Source organism: Bubalus kerabau, chromosome 2, assembly GCF_029407905.1.
Source record: "Bubalus kerabau isolate K-KA32 ecotype Philippines breed swamp buffalo chromosome 2, PCC_UOA_SB_1v2, whole genome shotgun sequence".
NCBI lineage: Eukaryota > Metazoa > Chordata > Mammalia > Artiodactyla > Bovidae > Bubalus > Bubalus kerabau.
Genome location: NC_073625.1, coordinates 102,330,445 through 102,351,852, shown reverse-complemented (window position 1 = coordinate 102,351,852; position 21,408 = coordinate 102,330,445). Strand labels below are relative to the sequence as shown.

At 34.1% G+C, this 21,408-nt stretch overlaps 1 protein-coding gene across 2 annotated transcripts in view; it reads right to left on the bottom strand.

The window, feature by feature from the left end:
* Positions 1 to 21,408, bottom strand: part of NECTIN3 (nectin cell adhesion molecule 3) — a 146,457-nt gene that overhangs the window by 81,020 nt on the left and 44,029 nt on the right. For both annotated transcript variants that reach the window (XM_055568133.1, XM_055568132.1), the window contains exons 2-5: positions 19,742 to 20,083; positions 11,677 to 11,973; positions 8,234 to 8,351; positions 1,962 to 2,113 (exon numbers count right to left, since the gene is read on the bottom strand). In XM_055568133.1, coding sequence (XP_055424108.1) covers positions 1,962 to 2,113; positions 8,234 to 8,351; positions 11,677 to 11,973; positions 19,742 to 20,083 — 909 coding nt within the window. The remainder of the gene's footprint in view (positions 1 to 1,961; positions 2,114 to 8,233; positions 8,352 to 11,676; positions 11,974 to 19,741; positions 20,084 to 21,408) is intronic.

The window sequence follows — 21,408 nt, the reverse complement described above, 5'->3', positions numbered from 1 at the left end:
TGACTAAAAGACAAACAAAGACTACTAGAGGAAGAGATTTCATGGCAAAAGGCATAAGAAAGATGAGGAACTCAGTTTTGAATGCAAATTATACTTCTACACATAAGGGGTTGTGTGTTAAGTTGCTTCAGTCGTTTAAGACTCTGTGACCCTATGGACTATACCCTGCCAGGTTCCTCTGACCACAGGATTTTCCAGGCAAGAAACTGGAATGGGTTGCCATGTCCTCCTACAAGTGATCCTCCCAATCCAGCGATCAAACCCACATCTCTTATGTCTCCTGCATTAGCAGGCGCGTTCTTTACCACTAGTGGCACCACTGAAGCCCCTGTAAGGGGTTAATGATCACTAATAGACAGGGGGACACACAAGTAACCAGTACTGGGAAATGGACCCAGAATACCAATGATATAAATTTGGCAAATCACCAATTGATAAGACGCTAAAATTGAGCCTTGATATTTAAAAGATTACAAAATTAGAATACATTGAGCCTAGGATTTATAAGTAATATCCCATACCAAATTTTGTACAACAGAAATAATAAGTATGCAGTCCTTAGGTAACTACATTTTAAATATGGATTTCCTGTGGCTTCAAAGTTCTTTTCTAACAAAAAACCTCTAAAGGAAGAAAAAGAGACTAATATACTAATACATTTATATCAAAGCACTGCTACTGGCAGGAAAGACTAGGTAGAGATGCACAAAACTCTAATCTGCTTGTGAGATACATGCAAGAAAAAAAAAAACTTGTGTCCCTACCATGTGCCAGGCACTAAGTGCTAAGAATACAATAATAAAGCAAATACAGATTGTTGAAATATGAAGCAAGATAATAGGTTAACAAGTAAGTATACAACTACAAACTGTGATAAATACCATGCAAAATAATATGGGGAACTGTTCTTAGATTAAGAGATTACAGAGGACAAAGAATGTGACATTAATGCAAGCTTAAAATTTCTCTAAAATCATGCAAAAGAATCTGAAAAAGAATATATATATGTACATATATAAAACTGAATCACTTTGCTGTACACCTGAAACATGTAAATTAAGTATAGTTCAATTTTAAAAAATTTAGTTTTAGACTGAACAGAGATAAAACTCTTAATATCTATTATCAAATTACTATACAAACCTGTATTTCTCAAATTCTCTTCCTTTTTCCTCTCATTTTCCATTTGTTAGAAATAAAGATTACTACATTCTTATAGTCAAGAAGGAGATGCTTAAAATATTTATATCATCTTTATAAATAAGCATTCCACTGATAATTTATTTATAGCCACACCCAGGAAAAATATATTTTTAGCTCCAACTACGGTTTGTAAAAACCCAAATTTATACTCAAACTGATGAAAACATTCACAGCGAAAAAATGAAATGCATAAAATCTAAGTTCTTAGTGGTTTATGGACCACCCAGAAAAAACATCTTAAATTTTATTTCATCGGCACATTTTCAGTAGCATGCCCACTTCACCTGTTAGTAACTCAATAAGGCATAATCTCATATTAAGTGACGATGATATTTAATAAGAAAGGTCATCAAAATGGATATTTTATTTATTAAAGACACTTGTGTGCAGAATAGCTGCCAAAAGCAAACAAAAAATCCACTATTTATTTTTGATATAAATACAAAAGAATCTAGAAAGGTACAGACTATATGCAATATTATACCTAAAAAATCAGCTATATGCATAGGTCTTAAAATGTATATGAAATTACTGTGTAGACATTTTGACAATTTTTAAGTCATGGAATGCTACTTTATTATATGAATTTCAGGTAGAGTTACTTTATCACATCTCTTTTAGATTATTTGGAAAACCTCACACTGAGGAATATGTATCTTCACAAGTACAAATTACTGCCTCCATTATAGTGCTATTGTTATTACTGTCGTTATAGAAATAATCTACATAATTCATTTTGTGAGTAGATAGTAACTTACCTGAAATATAGATGACCTTTTGATCACTTCTTTGGCCAAGCGAATTGGTCACTTTACAGACATAAACACCAGAATAATTGAAAGTCAGTGGATGAACAAAATGAAGAGTATTGTCTGAAGCCAATAAACCATCAGGCCACTGTCCATCTAACCTAGATTTTAAAAAGCATGAAATTAAATACCTTCAGATTCTATTCACTGACAACTAAGTAAGATATTACACTTTCCAGTTTTTAGAGAAAGAATCAGCATCCTTTAGGTAAAATTCACTATGAAATAAAAGCATGTAAGTTATGAATTTTCATTTTAGTAGAGATGAACCAACAGATAAAGAACACCCATTTAAACACCCATTCTTTCAAATATCAATTCATATAAGTGAAGCTAGGCTAACATATTAGAGGGAATAGGAGAGGAGAGAAAAAAATTATTGATTTTTAAAGAATTATATTCAGAAAACTGTAAAATTAGAAGTATTTAAAAACATACCCATAGTCTTAAAAGAATTAAAATAATTCTCAGTGAATTATGAATCCATACATGATGTATCTATAATTTTCATAGTGAAAGTCATCATTTTAGCACATGTTAATATTTTAGCACCTCTGTAACATATTTAAAGAGTAACATTTAATATTGAGCAAATAAATTTATACTGCACTATATTCCGAAGATGGCTAACTTCTAAAGCACCAAGGGTCTTCTTACAAAATAATTTTATTCATAAAGTAGGTATCTGTGACAGTAAAAACCAAGGCACCTTTGCTATCAATAACTCTTTTAAAATGATTTTTATACTAATTAGGCTAGAAGGTTCTATCTGGTATACACATTACTCTGTGAAGTATAATAGGAATAAAATTTCAATGTAAGAACTCTAAAGCTATTCATTGCAATGGAACTAAATGTAAACTGTTTTACATCATTTTTCCATGTTAGGGTATATCCCACTGTGGAGTGAGGAGGAACCAATTAAGTCTTTATTTTGAAAGTGTTTTTTCAGCCCATAAATTATTTTTATTAAGATAAGAGGATAAAAAGTGAGGTAAACCCAGGTACTCAACTAGTACTATAGTTAGAGTTAAGCAGATTTTCAAAAAGTTCATTTACTCATTCACTCAGTCATCCATTATTTAATTATTAAGAACTTAACCATCTACCATACTCTGCTCTGCTAGTGTTGCTGAAATGCACAAGTAAGAAAGATTTGGTCCTTGTTTTCCCTGATCTAAGCACATTAGTAGACCAACTAATTACAAAGGGAGTAAGAACAAAGAACATTGAAAAGGTACAAAGAAACAAATCAACACTAGAGACAGGATTTTGTTCTGTGCTCCAAACAACCCATAAAACCTTTTAGAGTTGCTATGACTTAATTTAGCATTGAAGGGTAAAGGTAATATTCTTAATTTAAAAAACAAAAACTTCCTATCTTCTTCTTAAGAGGACCTTGGAAAGAACACTTTTACAAACATCAGCTTTCAAAAGGTGAACTCTTTCTCTAGAAGTACAAGAATGAATATGAAGTCTAGGTATCTTACCAATTAGCTCTGTACTTTGGGCCCTAAATTCTAATCCCTTTAATTCTGAGAAATATAAAAATGGCTTATAATCCTTTAAAAGTGCTTATTCAATTAAGCTAGAAAAATATAAATACCATATTAAACTCACAACAAAGGACAAGCTAAACACCTTACAGGCTCTTGTACCTACACTACATGGTTTAGATTCATCAGCTTTACCCTCACAAAAACTCTATGGAGTACTATTATCAACGAGGAAACAAAGGATTAGAAAGGTTAAATGATTTATTCAAAAGACTGCTCCAAGTACAGACACTAGAATGAGAACTCAGAAGTGTATGACTTTCAGAAATACCCTATCACACATCTTTTTTTTTTTTTAATTTTATTTAACTTTACAATATTGTATTGGTTTTGCCATATATCAAAATGAATCTGCAACAGGTATACATGTGTTCCCCATCCTGAACCCTCCTCCCTCCCCATACCATCCCTCTGGGTCGTCCCAGTGCACCAGCCCCTATCACACAACTTAACCAATGCCTGCTTCCCACTTTGAAGAAAATGTAAATAGAAGGCCTTCACTACTTTTAAACTTTATCTTTCCTTAAAGACAACAGGTTAACCAAATATATTCTTTTTCTGATCCCACAAAATACCACCTAAAACAGGAGCAAAGGAATAAAAAAACTATTAAAGACCAACAAAGAGAAAGAGAAAAGGAGGCAGAATTCATCATACAAGATGTATCAAAAACTTTTAGAAGACAGAAAATAGATAGGGAAAACAATACAAGCATTAAGCCAGTGTTTCCCAGACAGAAGACAGATAAAAAGACAGAAGTGATTCTGTCCAGGGGACATATCTTGTATACCTTGAAACAGTTTTGGTGGTCATAGCTGAGAGTAGGGAAAGTGTGTGCTACTGACTCTAGAGAAGCAAGGCCAGGGATGCCACTAAAATATCCTAATAGTCCACAAGACTGCCTCCAACAACAAAGATTTATTGAGCCCAAAATGTCCGGAGTGACAAGGTTGAAAAGCTCTGCTTTTTGCTGAAGAAGTCCTTGCAGGAGGCACATGAATAAGAATGCAGCCAATTTGGCCCAAAGAAGCCAAAGATCCAGAGTCTGACCCACTGTACTGCAGAAGGCCAGTAAGGCAGAGGGCTAAAAATAGGAGATTAGTTGAAAGCTGAAAAAAAACAAAACAACAGACTCCACTCAACTCTGCAGAGATACCAGGTATTCATGCTTTAGGCAAAATAATGAAGGTTAATTCATGAAAAAAAGAACTCCACTCTTCAATAAGTGGTATCTAAAGCTTCTCCAGGGAAATAACCTCCTCTATAGTAGAATCTACCCAATAAGTACTCCCCACTATAGAGTTTCCACTCAGCATTTTAATGCATCACTGTGAAATGAATGGACAACTGAGAAAATCAAGAAATATCTACGAAATAAGACCAAACAACAACAACAAAAGAACCTGGAAGAAAAAAGAAACAATATATAAGAAACAGAAAAACTCTGCTAAGGAAATAACTCGAGTATCCCAATTTAGAAACCAGAAGATACATCCATAAAAGATGAAAAGGATGCTATGAAACAGAACAAAGAATAAGAAAACACTCTCAGAAACACTGAAAATATCTCAAAAAAAAAAATTTTCAATCAATGGTGGGAAAAAATCAAAGAAATCATGGGAGAACAACAAAAATTATTTGAAAACCGAAAAAGAAAGACTGTTTAGTATACAATAAATAGGAATTCTAGTATGAGCAAACAGAAAAAAAAAAAGTAGGGGAAATGACCCATACAACGAAGGAAAAATAAAAAAAAAAGAGAGAGAGAAAAGAAAAGAAGAATTCACAGGTAACAGGTAAAATTTTCTAGATTGAAAAGGTGGGGTTGTTGTTGGGGGGGGGGTGGTAGAAGTTGCAAATACTGAGAAATAAGAATGAAATCTCAGCAGAACAGTCTGAAATTTCACAAATAAAGATAACTAAGACTTGTCAGTAAACTACACAAGTAAAAAGAAGGAATAATTAACCTCAGGAAAAACAAACAGCTTTAAAAAATAAAGCAGAATTCTAGTACACCACTTCAGTTCAGTCGCTCAGTCATGTCCGACTCTTTGCGACCCCATGAATCGCAGCATGCCAGGCCTCCCTGTCCATCACCAACTCCCGGAGTTCACTGAGACTCACGGCCATCGACTCAGTGATACCATCCAGCCATCTCATCCTCTGTCATCCCCTTCTTCTCCTGCCCCCAACCCCTCAAGAGCATCATAGTCTTTTCCAATGAGTCAACTCTTTGCATGAGGTGGCCAAAGTACTGGAGTTTCAGCTTTAGCATCATTCCTTCCAAAGAAATCCCAGGGCTGATCTCCTTCAGAATGGACTGGTTGGATCTCCTTGCAGTCCAAGGGACTCTCAAGAGTCTTCTCCAACACCACAGTTCAAAAGCATCAATTCTTCGGTGCTCAGCTGTCTTCCCAGTCCAACTCTCACATCCATACATAACCACTGGAAAAACCATAGCCTTGACTAGATGGACCTTTGTTGGCAAAGTAATGTCTCTGCTTTTGAATATGCTATCTAGGTTGGTCATAACCTTCCTTCCAAGGAGTAAGCGTCTTTTAATTTCATGGCTGCAGTCACCATCTGCAGTGATTTTGGAGCCCAGAAAAATAAAGTCTGACACTGTTTCCACTGTTTCCCCATCTATTTACCATGAAGTGATGGGACTGGATGCCATGATCTTCATTTTCTGAATGTTGAGCTTTAAGCCAACTTTTTCACTCTCCTCTTTCACTTTCATCAAGAGGCTTTTTAGCTCCTCTTCACTTTCTGCCATAAGGGTGGTATCATCTGCATATCTGAGGTTATTGATATTTCTCCCAGCAATCTTTATTCCAGCTTGTGCTTCTTCCAGCCCAGCGTTTCTCATGATGTACTCTGCATAGAAGTTAAATAAGCAGGGTGACAATATACAGCCTTCACGTACTCCTTTTCCTATTTGGAACCAGTCTGTTGTTCCATGTCCAGTTCTAACTGTTGCTTCCTGACCTGCATACAGATTTCTCAAGAGGCAGGTCAGGTGATCTGGTATTCCCATCTCTTTCAGAATTTTCCACAGTTTCTTGTGATCCACACAGTCAAAGGCTTTGGCATAGTCGATAAAGCAGAAATAGATGTTTTTCTGGAACTCTCTTGCTTTTTTGATGATCCAGCGGATGTTGGCAATTTGATCTCTGGTTCCTCTGCCTTTTCTAAAACCAGCCTGAACATCAGGAAGTTCACAGTTCATATATTGCTGAAGCCTGGCTTGGAGAATTTTGAGCATTACTTTACTAGCATGTGAGATGAGTGCAATTGTGCAGTAGTTTGAGCATTCTTTGGCATTGCCTTTCTTTGGGATTGGAATGAAAATTGACCTTTTCCAGTCCTGTGGCCACTGCTGAGTTTTCCAAATTTGCTGGCATATTGAGTGCAGCACTTTCACAGCATCATCTTTCAGGATTTGGAATAGCTCAGCTGGAATTCCATCACCTCCACTAGCTTTGTTTGTAGTGATGCTTTCTAAGGCCCACTTGACTTCACATTCTAGGATGTCTGGCTCTAGATGAGTGATCACACCATCATGATTATCTGGGTCGTGAAGATCTTTTTTGTACAGTTCTTCTGTGTATTCTTGCCACCTCTTCTTAATATTTTCTGTTGCTGTTAGGTCCATACCATTTCTGTCCTTTATCAAGCCCATCTTTGCATGAAATGTTCCCTTGGTATCTCTAATTTTCTTGAAGAGATCTCTAGGCTTTCCCATTCTGTTGTTTTCCTCTATTTCTTTGCACTGATCGCTGAGGAAGGCTTTCTTATCTCTCCTTGCTATTCTTTGGAACTCTGCATTCAGATGTTTATATCTTTCCTTTGCTCCTTTGCTTTTCGCTTCTCTTCTTTTCACAGCTATTTGTAAGGCCTCCCCAGACAGCCATTTTGCTTTTTTGCATTTCTTTTCCATGGGGATGGTCTTGATCCCTGTCTCCTGTACAATGTCACGAACCTCAGTCCATAGTTCATCAGGCAGTCTATCTATCAGATCTAGGCCCTTAAATCTATTTCTCACTTTCACTGTATAATCATAAGGGATTTGATTTATGTCATACCTGAAGGGTCTAGTATACTACTTAGTTCTCAGCAAATAATATTTATCTATTATAGGGAGGCAATGATTACACAATTTAAAGGCCGCTTAATGTCACTGCGCAAGTTGGTGATGGACAGGGAGGTCTGGCGTGCTGCAATTCATGGGGTCGCAAAGAGTCAGGCATGACTGAGCGACTGAACTGAACTGAACTGAATGTCACTGAGACTAGCTTAATTTCACTGGGATGACAAAGGGCAAGAGTATGTATATGGGTATGTTTGTGAAGAGGTAGATATAAAACTAAATTTTCATTTTCATAATAAGCCAATAGACAGTGTTAAAAATTAGTAGTTTAAGAATTAAGTTTAAGACCTATGATGATAAGTGCCAGTAGGAATTACTAAAGTTGCCAAGGTATCCCCTGAGAAACAGAATTGAGGGGACTGGAAGGCGGGGAGAGGTGAAACACAAAAACACGTGCAAGATTTCCAGCTATTACAGTCACTGTATATTACATTGATAAAAACAACTTCAAATATGCACTGATGAACACTTCTGACTTTTAAATAATTCCTCTTTAGAACTATCAACATTATTACCTGCTCCACACGGATTTGAAGGGTGGTGGATTTGCATCAGCATTACATTTGAGATTAACACCTTTTCTTCCTACGAACCAGTTTCCATCATAGCCTGTTACTGAAACCTCAGGAGCATCTATAAAATAAATGCGTTATTCAGCAGATTATCTTTTGTAAACAATAGATGCAATATACAATGATAAAGTATTAACAACTTTATAACTTTAGAAGCTGTGTACTTTCCTTCGCTTATACACATAAGAAATAAGGAATATAGTATTTAATCCCAAGTGGCTCAGTAAAGCAGGAGACATGTGTTCGATCGCTGGATCGGGAAGATCCCCTGGGGAAGGAAATGGCAACCCACTGCAGTATTTTTGCCTGGAAAACCTACCTCATGGACAGAGGAGCCCAGCAGGCTACAGTCCATGGGGTTGCAAAGAGTCAGACATGACTCAGCAACTGAACAACAACAAACTCAATAAACTCTGGGTAACTAAAAATAAATGAATGCGTAAACAATGAGCACCAAACACTAGACAACTATAAGCATGTTCTAGTTGTTCTGGACACAATGTAAGAATATTCATAAACTTATAATCACCAAAAGCAAAATATGAGCCCTATTATGAAATATACAGAAGTATATAAACAAAGAAAATACAATAATTTGATGAGACATGGCATTTAGGCACAAAGTCACTACATAAAACTGTCTTTAAAGAAATGTTTAATGTGAAAGGAAATATGCCCTAAGAGATATCAAGTTAATTATAAAAAATTATAAAATATAATATTCACAATTTAATATAAGTTTTATATTACAATATTATGTTAAAATTAATATTATATATTAAAATAAATTATAATATAATATCATACACTTAATATCCATAGGGCATGAGAGATATGACAAACTTTCTAAGACTATAATTACAACTAAAGTAAATTTTCTGAGGCCTCAACTGTTCCAAAACGTGAACTTTTATCCATTTAATGTATCCAAAGGTCTTTTAGCTTATGTACTATATAATTAAATGAGTAATTATCTACGTCTAACATCAATATAAATGTATACTTTCAACTGTGAATTCCAATACTAATCATTCACTGAACCATTATTTGTTTAGCTCCTATTAAGTGACAGGCACTGTTTTAGATATTTAGTATAGATATTCAGTATTTATAATACTTATATTCTAATGGTAACAGGGAAGATAACATTTTAAAAAATTTAACAAAAATCCATTATGAGGGCTAACAAGGAAAAATATAGAATGATACTAGAGAAGGTAAAGAAATGATACTTAAGTATGGTGCAGAGACCCTCCAACCTTCTGTGAGCTACACAAGTAAACTAGACAAAAAGCAGGCCAGACGGGAAGTTAGAGAAACCAGGTCAGTCTTTTAACTACGCAGGGAAGCCTGAAGTCAAGTAAGGTTTACAAAAAACAGTGGTAAAAAGTTAAACTTCTTCAAACTAAGGTACAATTACCTTAATATTTTTAAAAGGCCTGCCTCATAAATACCAAGAATTAACATTTTTTTCTAATTTAAAATTGGTAATAATTAATGTTGCTGAAAGAACAGTACAGATATCTGTGTGTTTATTTTCAATGGAAGATAAGATAGATATTAAAGTATCCTCAAAGAATACCTCTAAATTTTGAGATATGAATTTTGCATGTAAGATTTTATCTCCTCAAACTTTGTTTACATGTTTTATAGGGCCTAATTAACAACAGCAAGAAACAATAAGAATATTTTAGGTGTAGGCCAATAAGTCTAAGCCATAAAGTCTTACATCAGGAGAAATATTTTTATATTTTAAAATTGCATTTAAGCAAACAAAAAATAATAGTATACATAATTGATGAAAATTTCAGTCATTATTAGACACAGGGAAGAGAAAATACATATGAGAAAAATATTAATGGACTTACAACTGAATCTAAATTTTATAAGAAAAAAGAAAAATTTAAGAGTATGTACAAGATAGAAAAATGAGGAGAAAATAAGGTACAGCCAGCCATCTTTATGGGTTCAGCTTCTGTGGATTCAACCAACAGTGGATGAAAAATATTCAGGAAAAAAAAAATTCTAGAAAAGTTCAAAAATAAAAACCTGAATTTGCTGCATATCAGCAATTATTTACATAGAATTTACATTGAATTTAAAGCTATTTACATAACATTTACATTGTAGTATGTATTATAAGCAATCTACAGATGATTTAAAGAACATAGGAGGATATGTATAGATTACATGCAAATATATGCCATTTTATATAAAGGATTGGAGCATGCCTGGATTTTGGCATAAGCAGGAGTCTTGTAACCAACCCTTCATGGATACTGACAAATTACAATGAGCAGGGACTACTACTAGGACTGTATTTGCACTCAAGAATACAAAGGTAATAAAATCCACAGAAGATAGCTCCTCAAGTTTAACTCTATAAATGTTGAAAAAGATCCTTACAATTTTCAAAACAATCACACGAAGTGTAATGAATATATGTTAAATTAAAATTCCATGCATGTCATATCAAAAAAACAAAACAACAAAAAACAGAACATCTCCTTCAAAAACCTATCTAGATTTATGATCTGTGCATGGATGGAAATGACACAAGAACCCAGAGACTTTTCATAATTTTATCTTTAACCTACTTAACTTTCATTATCTTTACTATAAGCTATCTGTGTTCCTCTTGCTCAAATTTTAAAGTGCTACACAAAGAATATAAAAAAAGCGAGAAACTTTATAAAAGGGGAAAGTATATACACATATGTATCATATATATATGATATCCACATATATATATATATATCTCCACATAAATACACACATAAGAGAGCATCTCTTAGGAAAAAAAGCAGCACAGGATGGGCCAGCTTTTAACTTTATCTAAGATTACTATTATCCCAACGATCACTTTACTGTTTTACGTTTATGAGGATCTTAGAATGTCATCAACAAAATGTGACTACAAATAATATTGAAAGAACAAATTTTCCAGCTAATTAAAATGCATTTAGGAAATTAAAAATTCTTACTGAAAATATCATGGGTAGCATCCATAAAAATGAACAGCTAAATTAATTGGATTGGAGAAGCAGCTGTTTTTCTCGAAGTACTGAACATTCTGAGGTACAAATGTGCACAATTCACCCAAATCTAGCCTATTTTAAGGTCTAAAAAAGACAAGGCTAAATAATTTTAAGTTAGACAGCAACTTTAATCATTGTCTTTACAAACTGACAATAATATTCTGGTTAAACGAAATTTCCATAAAAATATATATTTTTTTAATTAAGAAAAAATGTCAACAAGGAAAATCTACAACAATATAGGAATACTACATATTCAAACTAAATACAATTTGATACAGAATTATGTTAAGAGGAATAAAATTAAAACACATAACGTTTAAAAAGCAAACATTATCATTTACTTACACTGTATATCTAATATGAAGGAATATCGGATGTCCTTTTCCAAGGCTGGATGTTTTACAACACAAGTAATTCTCCTTCCTTTGGCAAATCTGGTAGGAAAAAGCTTGTATTGGCTGACAATTGTTGCTGTTTCATTTGGAAAAGAAGTTGTAGTGGATTCCATTTCGCCAAGATCACCTTCCCAATCAATATGTGCAACTGGTTTTCCAGTGGCTGCGATACAAATGGCTGCTACTGTTTCATTTCCTCCATCAATTAAAGAATCTGGCCCTTTTATCAGGCTCACAGTGGGTTCAACTGTTTAAATTTTAAAAAATTAGTTACATTTCAATTAAAAGCATATTTACTCCTTCCAAGCCACATCTAGCCACATTTCATAAACTTAAGGACAACTGAATATAAGATACACACACACTAAATGCCAACACCAAATGGATTCTTAGAACAAGAGAAGATTGAGTCAGGCCAATCTAGAAGCAAGATTTTATATAACCATCACAAAGATGGTTCTCCCTGCCCTGATAGAGATACACCTTTTTTTATAGGGAAAAATGAGTTTCTTCCAAAGTTAACATATAACAAAAAATCTGCGAACTTAATCATAATTTCCATTAGGAGATTCAAGGTACTATTATTCTGAAATGAAAAATAAAAAAGCAGTTTTAATATATAATGCTTCAAGCTGTGGCAAAAATGTTTATATTTAAATTACAACTGTTAAAATATATAGCATTAACAGTTATGCTTACTGAAATGTACATGCTACCTCCCTTTATCTGATAGAAGAAAGATCCTCAGCAGAAGTAACCTTAGTGTTAGACCCTTTTAATCTACCCTCCACATACATGCTAGCAATCTCTTCAGATTTTCCAGTAAATTTCATATGCTCCTTTCTGTACTCACTTCATGTGTTCTTTGGCTCCAGCCTATAGTTTACTGTGTCCATTAAGTTTTTAACCTAAAAGACTTTTTTCATTTCCAAAATTTTTAATTGGGTCATTTTTAAAATATATTTTTCTCTCAATTTTCTGTTCCTGAGATTTATTCATGTAGGATCATTTAGCCTTCAATTATTATTTTGCAATTCTTTGTTTTACTTTTAGATCATTTAGATTTGCATACAATTGTATCAATTATTAGTCTTAACTACTGTATGGTTCATTTACTGTTGAATATTGGTGCTGCTTCCTCTTTGGAAAAAAACAATTTTGTAAGAAACATTTTCACTCATGTATCTTGGTATATTTTTAAAAATGTTTCTCTAGTTTTTCTCTTGCTTCTATGTTTATTTCCAACTTTACCAAGTAAGGCCAAAAAGCTTTCCAAAGTACCAATTTACTCTCAGTCTTAGCACTCTGATTGGTCCCAACATACCCACTACAGTTGATACTGTCAGACTTTTCAGTGTCTGACAATCTTGTAAGTATATAACAGCATATAATAGAGACCCTGTTTTTAATTTCTCAGATTATAAATGACACTAAGAATCTTGTCTTGTTCATGAGCCATTTGGGATTTTTCTGAAAAAACCTATTAAAGTCCTTTTTTTTTTTTACTGACTGGGGAGAGTCCATTTCTGATTATATGTGCAATATCTTCTACCATTTAGGGCTTCTCTCTTTATAGTGTGTTTTGATGAGCAGAAGTTTTTAATTCAAATGTATAAAATTCATCAGTTAACTGTTTTTTATATACAGGCACACCTCACTCCATTGTGTTTCACAGATATTGCATTATTCACAAATTGAAGACTTCTGGTAACCCTGTATTGAGCAAATCTATTAGCATCATTTTTCCAACAGCATTTTCTCACTTCCTATCTCTTTGTCATATTTTGGTAATTCTCACAATATTTCAAGCTTTTTCATTATTATTATATTTGTTATGATGATCTGTAATCTTGGATGTTACTACTGTAAAAAGATTAAAACTGGCTGAAGACTCAGATGATGGTAAGTATTTTTTAGCAATACAATGATTTTTTACCTAAATTATATACATTGTTAAGACAATGCTATTGCACACTTAACAGACTACAGTGTAGTAAAAACATAATCTTTATAACACTGTGAAACCAAAAAATTCATGTGACTGTTTTACTGTGATATTTACTTTATTGGTCTGGAACGGAACCCACGTTATCTCCAAGATATGCTTGTACTAAAAATTACCTCTGTACTTCAAGGACAAATTACTATGTGAGATAAATATATATATAAATACTTATATACACACACACATATACATTATATATACATATACATTATATATATACATAGACATTATACACATACACACACATACATACATATATGGGCTTTGCTGGTGGCTCAGATGGTAAAAAATCTGCCTGCAATGAAGACCTGGGTTCAGTCTCTGGATGGAGAAGAGTCCCTGGAGAAGGGAATTCTCCAGGTTTCTTGCCTGGAGAATCTCACGGACAGAGGAGCCTGACAGGCTATATATATATAGTCCATGCAGGCACAGAGATGGACACGACTGACAGTTTCTTGTTCTCTGCAGAAATTCAATAGATTGACCTATCCCTTCAAATGGTAAGCACGGTTTAATAGTCTATGTCAGATAATTCCAACACCTTACACAGGTCTTTTTCTCTTCTTGTTTGTGCTGGGTGCTTCTGGGGTCTTCTTTACTTATATGCCTGGTCATTCAAGCAGATCATATGCTTGAATTTGAATAATTAAGGTAGAAATAATTTGAGGCTTAGAATATAGTACCTTTCTTCCAGAAAGGATCTTTCTTTTCTTCTGCTAAGCTAGCTTCTAAGAACACTATCCAGCCCAGGATCTCAATTTCAGATTACTCAAGTGATATAAACCAAGCCTCAAAGTCTGTAATAAGGCTAGTTTAGTGGGTGAACTACTCTTCTGAAAATATTAAGTTGTTGGGTACCAGGAGAATATAAGAAAAGTTATTAGATATCCCATCTTGAGCAGACATACACTTAGATATTTGTCTCTCTCACTTCTCAAGGCTCTCAAAATCTTAGTTCATCATCTTAGGTATCTCTTCTGAATTGCTGAATGTCCCCAAGGTTGAATACAGATTTCAGCTTTCAGAGCTAGGTTTATTTCTATGTTTCTACTTTTTCTTAGATTTTAGTGTATATTCCTTACTATATTATTATTTCTTTGAAGTTTTCAGTGGTTTTTAATGTTTCACTTGCCCATCCCCCAACCATGGCAGAGTCAGGGTGAATAACCTGTGCCATCAATAGAGGTTTTTATCTTTGAGGAAATATAAAAATTATTTTAAAGTTAATTTTAAATTATATTATTTGTTTCTTCTGAAGGGACTCAAACCCCTGGTTGTAGACTACAATGGCTTTCTAAAGTTACTTTTCTCGTATTTCCCAACGTTTTAGTTAGCTTCTCTGCACTTTGTCCCAGGAGGTTTCGCTGTCACTCCCTCTCCTACCCAGTGCCCTCTATACTCTGATTTGTAGGAATACGACGTTTTCCCAGCCCTGTATTAACATCAGGATTGTTAAGACCACTTCTTTCTGCTGGTTCTTTCCCCCATCTCCAAAGTGTCTTCCACATGTACACAGCAAGTTCTAAACCAAAGACTTCAGAGCGCCCTTCTGTAGGTCTCTAAAGCACACACATTCTTTCTCTCAGATACTCCCTTTCTACTTTCTGCTCCACAAATTCTAAACATCTGTCCAATCCATCTCTTAAGCTCAGTGAGACCAGCATTCTTTACTTGAAGCCCTTGTCACTGAGTTGCCACTGGAGACTGACTAAAGAGGAGGTTGGAGCAACTGCATAATTTTTGCCTATCTTTCTTCTTTCAGGGATCATAATCCCATCATGCCTATTGCCCATTGACTAAAAACTAGTTGGTTAGTTTTCTTGTTAGAGAGAGAAAGGGTAAATCCAATCCCTGTTACTCCATTATGTCTGGCAGTAGAAGTCTTTTTTTTTTTTTTAATTACAAAAGTATTACTAAAAATTGGAAAAAAAAAAAAGAAAAATATCCACAACTATAATATACTAATATAGTCATTATCATATACTTCCACTTCTTTCTCTTTATTTTTGTTTCCAGTGTCTATATAGATGTAATCATGGCATTCCTACAGTTTTGTGGCTCATTTTATTTTCAAGCAGCAATACTTCTCTTAACTACAATTTTAATCACTATATAATATCTCATATATCAAGAAGAAGCAATCAATTATACAATAACTCTTCTCCTATGGGACATTTGTTGTTCAATTTTCTTAAAAGTGTTTTGCTATATTACATTCCCTTAATTCAGGTCTATTACTATCACTCTTTTGAAACTCTAATGTCACTAACTCTGCCTAATCTACACATTCAATGCTTTTCTTTGTCTATTTTCTTTGACTGACTTGGTAGAAATCTGATACTTAGAACAGTTCTTCCCAATCAGTTCCAAAAGAATTAAGTTCTAATGCCTTCAGGTATCTGCTCTAAGTAAGAGATTAACTTCTGAGATATGCATTTAGAATGATAGTAGCTTTGTGCCAACCATGCATGCTAGGTCGCTTCAGTCATGTCCAACTGTGACACTAAGGACTGTAGCCCACCGGGCTCCTCTATCCATGGGATTCTTCAGGCAAGAATACTGGAGTGGGTTGTCATGCCCTCCTTCATGGGATCTTTCTAGCCCAGGAATTGAACCTGCATCTCTCATGTCTGCTGCATTGGCAGGTGGGCTCTTTACTGCCAGCGCCACCTGAGAAGTTGTATGTGCCAACCACAGGAGCGCTGAAAAAAATGGGTCACTGAAATCATTTCTGTAGGGCTTGATTCTCACTGTGGGAAAAATGTGCTAGAGCAATCTTAAAAACTTTATCTTCTCTTGATATAAATAATATTACTTTAACAGTTTTTTGCAAAGCTATGTTTTTGAACTGTTCATCTCTATTTCTTCTAATCCCTGCCCTAATAAAACTTCCGTTACTTCCTGTATGTCTCTTAAAAACTTTTATCTGATAAACATTACTACCTGAATGATCCCTAATTTTATTCACTTTTGATACAAAATGTGGTATCATTTGTCTATGTATCCTCCAACTCAGTAAGCCAAAGGTTGAATTCATCATCTCATCCTCCCAATCCCCAACTTGATTTTCATTCAGACATGCCAATTTAAATTAATGGCAACATAATTTACTCAACCACTAAGGCTCAAAACCTGTTACTGTTCAAACCTTCTTGGTTTCTTATATATAGTCAGTTACAATGTTCTGTTAGTTTCTCCTTCCTAATAGCTCCCTTCTTCACTCAAGTGGCATAAATTAGAAAATTAACGTCAAGCTTTCATGGCCTCCTATCTGAGGCATTATGATTTCAGGACTCTTCATTGTAATCCATCAAAAACACCTGACTGATCTTCCTAAATGACAACTTTCATCACATTACTTACAAATCAAGTCTATGAGTTAGACACTCCTCTAAGCAAGGTGAGAAGATGGTCAAAGTAGTGTTTTTCAAACTTTACCTACTGTGCATAAAAATTACTTGGGGATCTTGCTATAATAGATTTATCATTCAACAAGTCTGGGGAAGATCTGAATTCTGTATTTCTAACAATCTCCCAAGTGATACCACTGCTGCTGGCTCATGAACCACACTTTAAACAACAAGAATCTGGGACTTCCCTGGCGGTACAGTGGTTATAGCTATGCACTTTTCACTAAAGGCATGGGTTCAATTCCTGGTCAGAGAACTAAGATCCCATGTGTCACGTGGTACAGTCAAAAATAATAAAAAATAAAATAAATAAACAGAAAGAACTTGAGAATAAGAGGGAGAAATACAACATGCTCAGTTTGCATTTCAAGTAATATAAGGCTCAAATTCCCAATCTTGATATTTGAGTTACTTTAAAGTGGTCCTACTCTACATTTCTAGCCTTTAATTCTTGACTTTATATAAATCCTTTGAACAATCAACAGATTATTCAGTGGTCCCTCAGAGGACACTTGGCAATGTTGGGAGACATTCTAACTTGGCACAACTTCTAAGGAACTGCTACTAGTATCTAGTGGGTAGATGGCATGAAGGCTGCTGAACAGTCTATAATGGACAGGACAGTTTACCACAGCAAAAATTTCCAGGCCCAAACTTCAACAATGCCATGGTGAAGAAACTCTGCCCTAATATATGTTGTTTTCTGCTTCCTTGCATTGGCTCACTTATTCCCCCTCTGTATGTTTACATCATTCAAGGACTGGCTCAACTATTTTTCAACAAAACATTTCTGAACTAGAGTTAACTTAGCTATTTCCATACTCTACCTAAATAACACTTAGTGTATTACTGCTATACACCAGAAACTCTTATAAGCTTTACGGATACAAAGTCAAATTTTAAAGTGCACAGTCGCAGTCCACCACAGGTTTATAGTGAAAAAGACATATAAGTGCTAAATTAACTGCTGCAACAAAGATAAGCTCAAGAAACAATGGCAAAAGAGCAAAATAAAATCCCCATCAAACAGCAGAGGGCTAGATATTTTTAAAATGGCTACCAAAAGGATGTAGTTTGATGAGTAACAGTTAAACAGAAGAAATGTAGGAATAAAAAGACAGGAGGGGAAAGGTGGCAATCTCTTGAGAAGAGAGGCATAACAAAAAATACATATAAAAACATAAGTGTTAACATACCACAAATAGTTCATTATGATTATAAAATTTGGGCTGTTGGGAGAAGTAGAGCAAGGAATGGATAGATGAAATTAGAGAAGCAGACACAGGTAAAATCATGACTGGTCTTATACTTTAAATAATCCTGAGTTTTAAACCATTGAATGTTTATTAATTTAGGAAGGATTACTAAAATTTAAAGTAAAAAATCTTATTCTCATGAGTTCTCTCTTCTACATACAAACTATCTTTTTTTCTTGACACTTATTTTTTTTTAATTTTTTACCCCAATGGTTTGCACTTGACTTTTTAGATATTAATACCTTGTCTTCCAATTAAAACTGTTCTCAAAAGCATCAATTTTGTAAACCTAAGTTATATTTTCCCCACAGCCCTTAGGATAGGGTCTTAAACACAAAGTCTTCAAATATTTAATTTTATTTCCATTTTTAAATAGTTTTTCTCAACATGAAAAAATATATAACAGATTTGGACAAAATTTCTTTCCTGAACTTCAGAGATCCTGAAATCACACCATTAAATATTAGAGGCTGTGTAACTGTTTGGTTCTCTTGAAGCAGACAGTGAGATCAAGTGAGGAGTGCAACAAGTTTATAAAGGAATAACATCTTGGAGAAAAGAGAAGGAGGATTGAGTAGGGAAAGCTATTAGCAGACCTAACAAAACCCCTGACAGGCAAACAGGTGGATTCAGAGCAAAGACCATCCATTAAAGGCTTTCCACTTTAGGTGGAAATGGCCAAGGTTGCTAGTAGTCCTTGGTCCTCATACTAGTATTCTGTGAGTACTCACCAGCTATTCTAGATTGGTTTACCTTTCACTGCAGGTGGCTACCTTAATGCTAATAAGCTCTTTCTAAAGTTCACCATACATTTTAACAGTTATCACATAGTAAAAGGCAGAAAATCCTTCAATGGAGGCAACAGCCCATGATTCAAATAGCTATGCGAATCCACAACAGCAGAAATAAAAATGATTTGAAAAACAAACATAAGACATCAATGGCTCTAAGACCACAGTCATTAAAAAAAATGGAAAAGCTTAAAGATGATAATTTAATTAAAGGTTGAAGTTTGAGGGGAAATAAATATCAAAGAATATTAGCACTTAGTATTATAAATAAAAAACATTAGCACTTAGCATTGTAAATAAAAAACAATCTTTCCTGAACAAAGTAAAATAGCTATGAACTACACAGCATTATACAGACAGGTAGATAGGGACAAGATTTTGTTTAAACAGAGTCTAGAATCAGAGTTTTATGACAGAAATTGAAAAATCATATTTGAATTCTTTCATTTAAAATTTACATTTATATGTAATTTCAATCATTTTAAGTTTTTGAAAATATTTTTACTATAATCCTCACCACTATCACCAAAATACACAATTCAAGTACACGTACCTAATACAGTTACAGTTGTAGAGGACTCAGCATTTCCAAGGGGGAATGTAACAGCTTTGCATATGTATTTTCCAGAATCAGAGAATCCTATGTTATGTAGAGTAATTGTTGCATCATTAATTGAATAGTTTTTAAACAAGACTCTTCCCTGATATTCTCCTTGAACAGAGAATCCATGTTGAGGATGATGAACTGCAACAGTCTGTGAACTTTTGCCATGTATCTTCTCCCATGAAATTTGTGTTATAGTTTCATTTACTTCAATTAAACACTTCAACGAAACATTCTTTCCCCATACTGCTGTGACATGTGGCTCCACAATAATTGGTCCAGCTAAGGCACCTAAGGAAAATAGAAAAGCATAGTTCTTAAAAATGAATCTAAGTTATGCTAACATATGATCAAATTCCCTCCCTTCCTGTTTTCTACACACACACACAGACACTAATGACTGAGTAAACAGGAAGAACTGAAAAGAGTTAGATGTTTCCAGGGCTGGATTTAAGACCCAAAGAATGATTCTTAAATGAATCAAATAATCACCTATATGTGTTGCAGTGGATAAAGCACTACACTGGGCCAACAGTAAGCTTAAAAGGAGGTCCTTCCCCAGTCAAGCCACTAGGTAAGGTCCCAGCCCTAGCTGACACCCTGACTGTAGCCTAGTGAGAGACTCTGAAAGAACTCAGCTGAGTCATGCTTGGATTCCTGACCCAAAGAAACTGACATATAATAAAAGTATGCTGTTTTAAAACTACCAAACTTTAGGATATTTTGTTACTCAGTGACAGATAACCAAATCCTAAAAGTATCTTCCTTTGGAGGGTTTCTCTACCAAAAATCTGTATAAAACACATTGGTAAAGACAGATCAACTGCCAGAAAACATATATCAAAAAAACAAACAAACAAACATATAAACGTTAAATCAAAATTTTCTATCTCATAGATGAAGAAAACATAAAAACAAAAGTTAAAATCATCTAACTTCACCCTTATGATACTGATTCCTTCCTAAAAGCAATGGGCCAAATATAAATCATTTTATGAAACATGGATTAATGCTCATTAATACTAAATTCAAGCAAGACACTCTTCACTAACAAGTATATTAGAACATTTATATCAAATACATTGGGGGTATCATCTAAAAGATGATTAAGAAAAATGTTTAAACATGTTCAAACAGCTCTAAACAACAATAAAAACTTAATACAATATTATTTCCATGAACTTTTTTTTGAAGAAAAAAAAAAACCATAAATGAATACATTAAATAGATAAGAGAGTTAACTTTTTATCCAAGAGATGACTGAGGATATTACAGAAAAGGACTGACAATTCACACTGATCATACTTAACAGCTATGGAAGAAAAGTTGTCTTTTTTTTAACCACTCCACCAAAAAAAAAAAAATCAAGTCCAAAAAATGTACTTTCAACCATATGATAATTACAAAGCTTTTAAAATTTAATGTAATTAGTATAAAACATGAAAATATTCAAATGTATTTTAGCAAGATATCATAAGCCTAATACTAAACCTGAAGATACACAAATGAAAAAGCAATTTATAAATATTAAAAATTTTATATATTATAAAATAACATATAGCTCTGTATTTAAAGAAAAAGACACAATGACTAAGTAGGATATTAAAAAATGTAAG